Raw genomic sequence first — 12,648 nt, 5'->3', positions numbered from 1 at the left:
ACCAATATATAAATAAGGCCTCCCTCTGGAAACAGGGATGTTTACAGTAAGCTGATGCTAATTTACTTAAGAATACTTCAGAACAAAATCTACAGAGCTTTGTTTAGTACAGACTCATTCAACCAACCTCTGTTTTCATCCTAATGAGAAGTCAGTACATTTTAATCTAGATGTAGCTCTATATAAGTTTAAATGAACTAAATCCTATGTCATGCTGTCTAGGTAAAATAACTTTGTGAACTACTACAGCTCTGATTAGCCATACTTCTCACCCCAAATCTCAGCCACATGCTACAGAACCACAGACAGAATCAGAGCAAATTCTCTACTCCCTTTCTCACAACTTACTAGACTCTGGGCAGAAAATGTAAAAGTATAAGGAAGGATAATGTAATAGTAAAGAAAGGATCTGGTCTGATTCAATTTTCATTGTTTCCTCAGCACTTGAAACGTACCGATCTGCAAAGTGCTTGTAACTGTTTTATATTTGTGCACACAATGGTTTGAGATATAGGAAAGAGTAGCAGTGTTTGCATAGTTTCCCCCAGGTGCACATGCTTTGAGAGAATACATCTCTTCTCAATCCCATCCAGGCAGAACTGCCTATGCTGCAACTCCTCCCACTGGACTTACACTTGTTTTAGGATCAGTCAGTTCCTTCTGACAAAGTCAGGATGATGGCATTGATGAAATACTGAGTATTTGCTCCACCTCCACATATCAAAAGTCCAAGCCCTTCCCCTCAGACCTGCAAACACTGATTCAAAACCTAAGTTTTGACAATTTTTGTGCCACTTCAATTCCTCATTTCCTCATCTGATTTATTACATAATGCCAACAACATAATAATATTCCTCTGTTTTCTCTGATATAGAAACTGCTTTGAATCTTCTAGATCCTTGTACATATTAGTATATAACAATGTTTTTGTGTAAAAACACACTCTGCAAATGTAATTCTTGGTGCAAAACTCAGATCTCCTGTGATGAATATTAATTGTTTAATTTATGCAAAAAAAAAAAAAGTCTGAAACTTTGTTTTGCCACAGATTTTTTTCCACACACATTTCATGTCTACTTGTAAAGTATCTTGTTATATCAGCACTTTACATTCTTTATCATAACTGTACCTGAAGTTTCTCATAATTTTGTCTCACTGCAGCAGAATCTGCCTGAACATTTGCAGACTCTCCAGAGACAAGCAATGTCAGCACTTGGCAAACCTTTCAAGTAGTGATAATCACAGTAAAATTTAGTAACACTGCCACTTGTGTACAATATGAAATATCTTCTGGAGGCAGGTTTTTAAAGGAGTGGCTCTTGGGCTCCCCAAGGACACAGCCCTCTCCAAATAAAGGAATTGACTATTAATGATATACCAGAGGAAAAGCGGCAGTTATTGATAATAATAATATAGATTATACAATCTATAAAATAATAGGTGCTACCAGATTCTGTATCTAAAGGAGCCCTCTTGATATCCAAATAAACCAGCAACTCTTAACTCTGTAAATTGTGTTCATCACATCTCACTTCTAATCAGCTTTTTACCTTAGTTACATGGATATCAAAAAAAGGCTTGCTAAGGAAAGGTGATACCACTTACAATCTTCAGCTAAGGAGTGCTGAGCCAAGTAAGAATAGAAACATTAAAGACTGCTAACCACTACACTTTTGTTGTTCAGTGCCCAGCTCAGTCACTTCCACCTGAATGCTGTGAAGAAGAAGAAGCTTTTTGTAGCAGAGCCACAAAATCATAACCTGAATTTTCAACCAATTTATCAAAACAGTGATTAACAGGCACAGATTTCAGGCAGATAGGGAATGTGTGAGAAAACAGAGCTGTTGGCTACATGTGCACTAAGGAACCCAGTACTAGAAAAGCATGAATTCAGCATTTCTGAATGGAGGCAGGAAGGACAGGAGGCAGCAGAGAAGGGCAGCAGGGTAGTGAGGGACAGGACCAGCTACTCTTGAAGAAAATCAGTTTGCTTTCTTCACGGAGGCCCTGTCAAAGAGCTGTACATCTCTACTCCCCCTCGTTAGTTGGGCCACTACAGAGGGACACAGCACTACTGGGGTGTGGAGGGTAAAGCCTTGGAGTGCTCCACAGGAGGAGCTGCATGACTCCGACTGTGGAGGAGGAACACCAAGTACAATGGCAGCAGGGGGGAAGGTTAGGCAGCAAGGTTAGGGAAACTGTTTCAACAAAGGTGAGAAACACAATTCAAATTAACACTAAAACACAGCAAGAAAGAAAACAAAACATAAACATACTCTGGAACACGTGCTGTTCTTTTGGGTTTTATTTTTCAGTTTTGTTTAATTTAGTTTTCTGGGGAGATGGGAGGAGAATAGAAAAGAGGGTTGCAATTTAATTTGTCCAGTCACAGGTTTTTTTCTTTGGTTTTTTTTTTTCCCCTGCAATATAAGGGGCATATTCCTTAATGGCCAAAATGAAAATGCCAATGCAATGGCAATGCACAATTCCCACTCTACGGGTTTGACTACACATTTTCATCTTGGCAAGAAATGTGATGTAGCTCAGAAACAACAGTTCCAGAGTATATTTAGCTACTAAAGCTGTGGCACACAAATGTCACATTCCCATGAGTCGACCCTTTTAAAGAACCCTGTCTTCACACCCCCACAGATATTCCCCAAGATGCCTGCACTGAATTAGGAGTCAAGCATATGGATGGATGTGACATCATCAAAGCAACCGTGTTACAGTAAAGAAAACGGCAAGTGGATTCTTATACAATTAGTGCAATCACTAAGGAGCCATTTGTGAGCACAGAAAAAGAAAGAAAACACTGCTCAAAGGAATAGACACAACCAATGAAGAAAAACACAAAGTACCTTGCAAAACAAGGAAAAATTATTTAAAAAAATAAAATTTTCTTTGTGAATGTGTGAAAGCAAAAGAAATCACAGCAAAAGTGGAAACAAAATCTTGATAAAAGGATTGTAAGTGTAACATTTACTGATTTGATTTTGTGTGAGAACTCTTTCCTTTGCCCTTTTGAAACAACAACTCAATAGAATTTTGGAGCCAACTGGTTGTGGCTGGGCAAGGCAAAGAGTAACAGCACACAGGTGGATGGTCATGGTGGAAAACCATGCGGGCACCTCTGCCGCCATTGTTCTGAGGGGTGTAGACTGCTTCCAGCCTTGCCAAAAGTCATAGTTAGGCATCAAAGAATGCATCATATTTAAATGACCCTGTCAAGTACTTATAAGGCTCTTTGGTAACCATCACTCCCTGGGGAGGGAAATATTGGATGTAAGCCACTTCATCAGTCAGTGAATTGAAGTGAAAATTATTAGAATTCAACAGTTATACACTTATTAATATTTTCACTGCATGCTCTTCCTAAAGCTGCTAGTGGCATACAAGATGCTTTTAAGAGCTAGTTTTCCATCTATTAAGCATTGCTTTTCAGAAGACTTGTGAAGCAGGGACCCACACACAACAAACAGTGCTATTAAAATGCTGCCTTATCTAGCAGCAGCAGAGGAGTTGTATTCAAGACTCCATCCCTCTATCTCCTTCCTTCCTTCCTTCCTTCCTTCCTTCCTTCCTTCCTTCCTTCCTTCCTTCCTTCCTTCCTTCCTTCCTTCCTTCCTTCCTTCCTTCCTTCCTTCCTTCCTTCCTTCCTTCCTTCCTTCCTTCCTTCCTTCCTTCCTTCCTTCCTTCCTTCCTTCCTTCCTTCCTTCCTTCCTTCCTTCCTTCCTTCCTTCCTTCCTTCCTTCCTTCCTTCCTTCCGCCACTTCCTTCCTTCCGCCACTTCCTTCCGCCACTTCCTTCCGCCACTTCTTCCTTCCTTCCTTCCTTCCTTCCTTCCTTCCTTCCTTCCTTCCTTCCTTCCTTCCTTCCTTCCTTCCTTCCTTCCTTCCTTCCTTCCTTCCTTCCTTCCTTCCTTCCTTCCTTCCTTCCTTCCTTCCTTCCTTCCTTCCTTCCTTCCTTCCTTCCTTCCTTCCTTCCCTTCCTTCCCTTCCTTCCCTTCCTTCCCTTCCTTCCTTTCCTTCCTTTCCTTCCTTTCCTTCCTTTCCTTCCATCCCCCTCCCTTTCCTTCCATCCCCTCCCTTTCCTTCCATCCCCTCCCTTTCCTTCCATCCCCCTCCCTTTCCTTCCATCCCCCTCCCTTTCCTTCCATCCCCTCCCTTTCCTTCCATCCCCTCCCTTTCAGAGAATGATACTGCTTATATACAAGAGAATGATACTGCTTATTTTCAGAAGTGGAAACTGGATTTTCTAAGAAATGTCCTCTTGCTCGAGGTATTTTGTATAACAGATGTTACCAACAGATTGGACAAAGAAAGAAAAGATCCTCATTTTTTGGCTGTCAGCATTATTATCATTGATATTGCTGCGAGGAAAGTGGAATGCTAGGTAAATCACAAGCCATCTTAAGGAAGGCAGGCAGGTTTATCTGCCTTCCTTCCACTACATAAGTGATAACCCTTTTTCTTAATTGCATTTCTACAATTCAAGAGCAAGGGACAAGGAATTAAAAGAAGAAGATATCTCAAACTGAGCTTAAACTGGAATTTGAGTGAGAGGTTTCATCTTCAGTACTGTCACTCCCTTGCATCTGAACTTAAGGTTTTGAGTTTGAGTATTGCAGCCACCTGAAATTATTCCTCTGCCAAGGCTCAGCAGCCCCCAGGTCTGCAGGGTGCAAAGAGGCTCTGTGCTTAACATACAGGGAAGACTGATCAGGATCTAGAAATTCACTTTTCTGGTATTGATTTTGCAGTTATTCTCCCAGAATGTCCCAGAATCTACAGGATGAAGCTCTTCAAAGATATTGTTCAAACAGGGGTAGTTTTTCCTTTTTTTTTCTGTAGGAAGAGCTAATTAGCTGGGAGATGGGGGACAAGTTTACATCCTCTGCCTGTGGGAGTTTAAATCTTCATCTTCAATTTCCTGCCAATAAGCCTAAAAGCCAAGGCTACTCGATTAATATTTTCCATGTTATCTCCTGCCTAATTTGACCAACCTCCTCAACTGGAAAAGTGCTTCAGGCTTTGTCTCTGCTGGGCCAGCCAGGTGATGCCCATTGCCTCTATGGTAAGGGACTGTGAAGGCTCTTAGAGGTCAGTTCTGGGGAGTTCAGTGAGATACCCTGGATGTCCCTGGACTATGGGAGGCATCGTGTATCTGGGACTGTTATGAATGACAGGAACTGAGGTCACAGTCAGAGCCCAGACCACCAGCAGCTGTTCATGTAATTCTGCTGAAGACTGTTCTGTGATGTTAATATGCTCATCACTCCTTGCTGAAGCCCCCACAAGAAATGCAAAGAATTCAAGATTCAGTAGGTCAGATGGAGGGGGAAGAATAGGGGAAACTAGTAACTTACTAGTTTGGGCAGACAATGCAAAGCATCAGGTCTGACATGCCAGTAGCTTCTCTAGGAACAGCTGATGCTTTTGTCTAATGAGTTTTTCATATAAAATGCATGAACAATAGAGACTGGAATCCACATTTCAATTAATATTTTAAGTGTTTTATATCAAGTATTCATAGCAGAAAGAACTGAACTTGTGTGTTCCTGCCCCTGGTGAGGGCCCTAACCACTCAGCAAGTGAGTTTTGCTCATACTCATCTCCCTTCTGACACTCTGACTACTTGATTAGTCCACACATAGAAAAACATCTTCAACAGAGATTGAAAGAAGAGATCTAAGAACACCCCAGAGAAGAATAATAAGAATTCAGATATCTCTAGGCAGTGGAGCTATTTGAACCTAACTCCCCTGTTTAAAAGGAACCATATTAAAGATATACAGATTAAAAGGACCTGAAAGAATGATGAGGGCCAAGATGCAATGAGGGGCACCACCACCTCTACATAGGAGAAAAGGTTCTTCTCTATGTTCAAGCAGAAAATTTTGGCAATTCTTTGCCTAATTCTCTGTATGTATGGCAGAGGAGGAATGGAGGGCAAAGGACAGGATTTCTATTAGATCCCTGGGCTTCAGCAGTGGTCTGAACACTGTGAAATGACACCTAAATCCCAACCTTTTAATATGTGAAAAACAAAACATAGAACCTCTCCATGAGTAGTCATTTATGCAGCATTTAATGTACACTAATGCGCACACTAAAAGGAATTTTTTGCTCAGGTCTCACTGAAGACAGTGGGACTGAGGACCAGTGACTAGGACTACTCCCAGTTTACTCAATGGTTAAACTAGAGCAGGCTTTCCTTGTCTGCACTGGAATACTGGACCTGATGGTGACCAGCTCAGTGACCTGATTGGTGATGTCACAAGTGGCAGCAGCCTGGGCTGCAGTGATCGTGCACTGGTGGAGTTCACAGTCCTCAGGCATATGGGTCAGGCAAAGAGTAAAGCCAGGACCCAGCATTTCAGAAGAGCAAACTTCAGCTCTTCAAGAAGGTCAGTAGGACGCCCTGGGAAACTGCCCTCAAGAACAAGGGAGCAGAACAGAGCTGACAAAGCTTTAAGGATATCTCCCAAGGGGGAAGAGCTAGTGAAACCCAGGTGAAAGAAATTGGATGAGAAAGACAAGAGACTGAATGGCTGCTTTGGGACCTGCTAGCTGAACTAAAGGGCAAAAATGAAATGCACAGGTGATGGAAGAAGGGACAGGTATCATGGAAGGAGTATAGAAACACAGTCTGGTTGTGTATGGATAGAGCCAGGAAGGTCAAGGTGTAGCTGGAGCTGAACTAGGCAAGGGATGCCAAGAATAACAAGAAGGGCTTCTACAGGTATGTCAGCCAGAAAAGGAAGGTTGAAGAAGATGTACTCCACCTGGCAAGTAAGGCTGGCGTGAGGAGAAGGCTGAGGCACTTCAACAATTTTCCCTCAGTCTTCTCCTGCAACCTCTCTTTCCACGCCTCTTGAGTGTTTGGTCCACAAGACAGGGCCTGGGGGAGCAAAGTCCCTCCCACTATAAGAGAAAATCAGGCTTGGGACTACTTGAAGAACCTGAACATACCCAAGTCTATAGAACATTGTGATATCTATCCCAAAGTCCCAGGAATTGGCTGATTTAATTACCAAGCCACTGTCTATGATATTAGAAAAGTGTAGGCAGGTAACTGGAAAAAGGAAAATTTTGTACCCATCTTAAAAAAGGGTAGAAAGAAGGGCCCTGGGAACTATCAACTTGTCTGTCCCATTATCTCTGTGCCTGGATCATGGAACATATCTTCCTAGAAAATCTGTTAAGGCACATGGAGGGCAGGGAGGTGCTCAAGGCAGCCAGCGCGTCTTCACCAAGGGCAAGTATTGCCTGACCAACTTGGTGAAGAGAGTCCATCAATGGACAAGGAAAGAGCTATATATGTCATTTATCTGGACTTTTGTAAGGCCTTTGACACGGTCCCCCACAACGCCCTTCTCTCTAAATTGGAGAGAGATGGACTCGATGGGTGGACAATTTAATGGATAAGGAATTCACTGGACATCCCTATTCAGAGAATAGTGGTCAATGGCTTGAGGTCTGAATGGAGATCAGTGACAAGTGGTGTCTTTCAGGGGTCAATTTTGGGGCCAATGTCTTCATCAATGACATAGCGAGTGACATAAATGACAGAGTGAGCCTTCAGGAAGTTTGCAGATGACATCAAGCTGTGTGGTGTGACTGATGCACCTGAAGGACAGGATGCCATCCAGAGGGACTCAGACAAGATTGAGAAGTAGACCCATGGGAACCCTGAGGTTTAACAAGGCCAAGTGCAAAGCACCTGAGCAGGGCAACTCACAGCCCAGAAAGCCAAATGTATATAGGGCTGCATCCAGAGCAGTGTGGCCAGCAGGGTGAGGAAGAGGATTTTGCCCCTCTGCTCTGCTCATGTGAGACCCCACCCGGAGTGCTGTGTCCGGTTCTGGGGTCCCCAGCACAGGAAAGACATGGGCCACAGAGATGATCAGAGGGCTGAAAGAGCTGGGGTTGCTCAGGGTGAGGAAGAGAAGGTTCTGGCAAGACGTTATAACAGCCTTCCAGTACCTAGAGGGGGATATATAAGAGCTGAAGAGGGACTTTTTACAAGGGCATGTAGTGATAGGACAAGGGAAATGGCTTCAAACTGAAAGGGGGCAGGTTTAAATTAGATATGAGGAAGAAATTCTTTACTCTGAGGGTGGGAGTGAAGCATTGCAACAGGTTGCCCAGAGAAGTTGTTGATGGCCCATTCCCAAAACTGTTTAAGGCCAGTTATGAATGAGGGTTTGGAACAGCTTGGTCAAGTGGAAAGTCCTTCTGGTCATGGCAGGGGGGGTTAGAATAAGAAGATCTTTATGGTCCCTTCCAAATCAAAGCACTTCATGATTCTATGATTCTATGGTTATTGAGAGATGGAAATAATGTGAAATTAGCTGAGAACTGTCATGCTGCCTTGGGAATTCAGAGAAAGGCAATATAAAAATGCATCCTAAAGAACAATAGGAAGCCATGGATCTTGCTTTGTCAGACAACAGGGGAGATCAAATTTAAAGAGAGCTAAATCCCCTGCTTCCCCCCTTCCCATATACATGCACAAAACTCTCTATAAAGGCCTACACTTCTGTTTGTTTTGTGTGGTTTCCTCAGGCAGTGAATTATCGAGGACTGACTCTAAGATTGGCTGTTTAGTTTCAGACTTTACGATAAGCTTTTAATTATAGTGCGGGAGTTTCATTACATATTACTCTCAGCCAGCTGGAAGCAGTTACACTTTAGTCCTCCTCCCCCTCCCTCCTCACCACAGGATGTCATTTCCAAGGCCTTACCCTTCTTGTCTTGATGATTATGGGATGAAACTGCCACATATGGATCTGTATTTTCAGATGAACCAAGCGGATCCTTCCAATCCAGCATGCGTCCCCTAGCATCATAACCCTGTCGAGCGCGAGAGTCAGAAGTGGTGGTGCTTGGGACTAGGGAACTGGAGTGTCCTGTTCACATTATAAATACAGGTAGGGAAGACAAGTCTCATTAGTCACTTACCACGCTACTTCCCCATGCTTCTGTGACAGGTGAACATCTTGTCTTAGGCTGAGTAATACTTCAAAAGTCCTTCAAAATATGACTCCGAAGGAAGAGGGGATTTGAACCTTCCAGATCAGGGTGCTAAAAGGTGCTGCCACTGAGCTGACAGTTCTGTGCTTCTCAACAGAGTTAAATGCATATGAAAGAGGGTAAGCACACTTCATCTGAGTCAAGCATCCTTTGGCTGGATTCAGCACACATGCCAGACTGAAACTGAAGTGTCAGCCCATGCTGTCTGATACTGGCTCAGTCAAAAAGCAAATAAAAAAATCATTGTACAACAGAACAAAGTCCAAAATGGCTGGAACTGATTGGGAATGCCAGAAGTACTACAAAATGGTGACATCATGAGGCACTCTACCTCATGTCCCCAGGGGAGTGAGGGACTGCCTAACACCATTGTGCTCATGCTGCGGCACTCCTCTCCAGACCCAGGGAAACATCCTGGGCCAGCTGCTCGCACCCACTTGCACTGTGGCTATTGGTCCTGTCTGAGCTGGTGGCCCAAAATGGCTCTGAAATAAGCACAAGACTGAGCAGCATTTCTACTCAGAGCGACAGTGAAGACAGTGCCTCGCCACGTGGATCTGCCCAAGAACCTGTGACTCCAGCAGCAGCTGAGGCTGAGGTCTCACATGCCTTTTTTCCATTACAAATGCTCTAGACATTGTTACTGTTGCCCTGAACAAGATTGAGCTTCTTCTTGCATATCATATACACCCCAACAAACAGCACACTCACAGAACTTGCCCCACTGGAAACACAGCACAATTTGAAATGTGGTTTGGATGGGACAACAGCATGTTTCCAAACTCATACACTCTTTGCAGCTGGACCTGAAAAGCACATCAGCACCTAAAATGCTTGAGGTGCTTGGAGTCTACTGTCTCTGGAAGACAGCTCCCACATGGACTTTCCAGTGGCTCAGCTGCTTTGGGGAGAGGGCACCAAAAGTCGTCCACACCACAACATTTTGACCTCAAAACCATTCTGAAATTTTCCTTTTGTACATGTGAAAAAGTGAGTTATTTTCATCAGGATTCAAGGAGTTCTGGGCCTCCCTAATTTGTAGAATAACTATATCCCCTTACCTACTTTTTTTAAGGAGCCCATTAAAAACAGGATTTTTGACACATGCTCAAACTAACAGAATTGGATTATTCACAGACAGGATGGCATATAACATTTTTCATCAGATAACTCTAGACAGAGTGACAGCAGCCCTCCTTTCTCCTGTCTCCTTTTGAACAGCCCAGCAAATTAATTTTCCTTCCTCAGATGAATCTCACTTGGAGAGGAGTCCAATCACCAGGCTACAGGCTGCCCTAGCAGGGACCCTGTCTCTGCTCCTTTCCTTGATCTTGCTTCACTGCTCAGAAAAATAATTTGAGACTCACTGGGGCAGAGACAGATCAACACAAGGAGCTGAAATTTAAGCCTCACACAGAACGCACAGAGCTGGGCAGGTAGAGCCTGTGCTTCTGTAGTTTATTTTAAATAGCTCCTGGATAACCACAAAGCTTTTGAAAGCTGCATCTCAAAAATGCTGTTTTAAATGGCTTCTAAAGCCATACCGCCCCAGCTTTCAGAAGTCTAGAGAGAGATGATGAACCTAGATCCTCAATTCTACTCAAACTATCAAAAATCTAAATGTTGGCCACCAATGTCCCCAAGCTTTTAGATGCACCCACATGATTCTTTTTATCCAGCCCTTTCACCAGCTTCATGGTGTTGAACTACTGACGAAGTCAGCAAAATGCTGCAACTATTATTAAGATGATATGATTTAATGAAACCCTGTTGAAAATGAATGACTTTAGAGTAAAAAAATGTCTGTGCTCCTCTATAAGTTTTTGAGGAGCCATTTTGATTTACTGAATTGAATTATATATGGGAGCACTTTGGACTATGTTTTGTATAGGACATGGCCACAATGAACTCCTTTAACTTGTATGCTTAGAAAGGAAAACCGGTTAAAATTTACAGTGCTCTCACCATGAAGCCACCCTTCAACTACAACTAATAGTTAACACAATTTAGCTCTGGATGTCATTCTGAAGGTTTTATACTGACAAGGGCAATGGATTATATTTTACCCTCTCATGGTAGAACGTGTGTTTTCTCCCAGCCATCTTTCTTTAAAGCAGCAAATTAAATGTGTTTTGTTAAGACAGAGTTTTAAATGCTGTGTTTTGTTACGACAGAATGTCACCCAAATAGAAAAGAGAAGACAAATATGATCCTTTTTTAAAAGGTTTCCATAAGTCCTGTCATGGCTGAGGACATTGGTAGCACACAGATAGAGGACTCCATTTGAACTCTAATCCAAATGTTCTGCCTGCTTCACAGCAGTCCTGCAGCAGGACTGTTTGTGTCCAAAGGGACTGGTAGAGGTCCAGCAACTGAAAACACACCCCCTTCTTGAAGCAAGAATATGCTGGATCCTGAAAGCATTCACTCCAACACTATTTTATGCTTGTCAACTCATGTGCTCATTCTCAAGGAACAAGACAAATAACAAGGCAGAGAACAGACGAGAAAATAGAAATTATGGAATTTTCATGTTTTCTTTTCCCTAAGGATTAAACCACAGTGCAAACAGTCATGGGGTTCCAGTCTTCAAGATTATACCCCATTCAGCAACAACAATAATGTGTACAGTATTTGGTAAGCTTACACAAAGTGGTGCACTCACCATAAGACAGCAATTAGTCATTGCTTGATAAGGAAGTAAAAGAGAAGAAAATCTTGCCAAGTAGCAATCATGTTTTATGCCTGTGTTTGATATGCATTTTTACACCTGTATCTCTTTCCAGACACTTGTACTTTTAAATGTGCCTAAAGGAAGAGTTCTAGGGAAAAGCTATAAGCATTGTTAAAGAAAAACATTTCATAATACAGAAATCTAGAAGAAGTATATGCTTAAGGGACACATTTTTCAGGGGAAAAAAAAATTCTTGAACCATATGCTGCCAATACACAGAGAACTTCCTGGTAATGGAAAGCTAAGGCTTTGTGAAGCTATTAATGTGTACCAGATGGTCACTAGGTAGAGAGGGGTTCCGCACAAATACAAGGAATCAGTATATTTATTCTCTCTGTTACTAATGTATTAGACTAGTACACACTGGGAAGCAAGCTTACACAGTTAATTGAGACAAACTTCCTTCCAGTGGATTTTGAGGAAGCAGATTAAACCTTCATAGCCCGTCCCAGTTGTGTTAGAGCTGTATTTGCAAACACTTACTACTAGGCGGTGATACTGCTCCTGTAAGCAGTATCACAGTGTCCTGTAAGTGCCTGAATAGCCAGTCCCACTGGGTGAATTTCACCTCTGAGCAGAGTAGCACCACAAATATATGACCTATTTAAGTTTCCCTCATAAACAGAGAAAAGACTGAAGTGGCAGGCAAGCCACTCCTGGCCCTCTCACACACAGCCATTATCAAGCCTTTACAATGCACTATATAGTTATCAACATATAGTGGGCCTTTTTTTCCCATTACACCATTTTTCACCACTCTAAAACTTGCAAATAAGATTTGTTGAAATTTAATGAGGCATTAGCACATCTGAGATGTGGCCAGTACCTCTGTGTTAATAATGGTTAATACAAAAACATCTGAAAAACCAATTCTGC

At 42.6% G+C, this 12,648-nt stretch overlaps 1 protein-coding gene across 5 annotated transcripts in view; it reads right to left on the bottom strand.

Moving 5' to 3' along the window:
- The window catches only part of SEMA6A (semaphorin 6A), a 119,179-nt gene that overhangs the window by 19,891 nt on the left and 86,640 nt on the right, over window positions 1-12,648 (bottom strand). For 2 of the 5 annotated variants that reach the window (XM_066568686.1, XM_066568687.1), the window contains one exon: window positions 8,750-8,914. The exons of the other annotated variants lie outside the window; for them this stretch is intronic. In XM_066568686.1, coding sequence (XP_066424783.1) covers window positions 8,750-8,914 — 165 coding nt within the window. The remainder of the gene's footprint in view (window positions 1-8,749; window positions 8,915-12,648) is intronic. 5 annotated transcript variants of the gene reach the window in all.

This window comes from Molothrus aeneus, chromosome Z, assembly GCF_037042795.1.
Source record: "Molothrus aeneus isolate 106 chromosome Z, BPBGC_Maene_1.0, whole genome shotgun sequence".
NCBI classification, from domain to species: Eukaryota; Metazoa; Chordata; class Aves; order Passeriformes; family Icteridae; genus Molothrus; species Molothrus aeneus.
The sequence above is the reverse complement of the archived record's forward strand: the minus strand, read 5'-3'. Positions and strand labels throughout refer to the sequence as shown.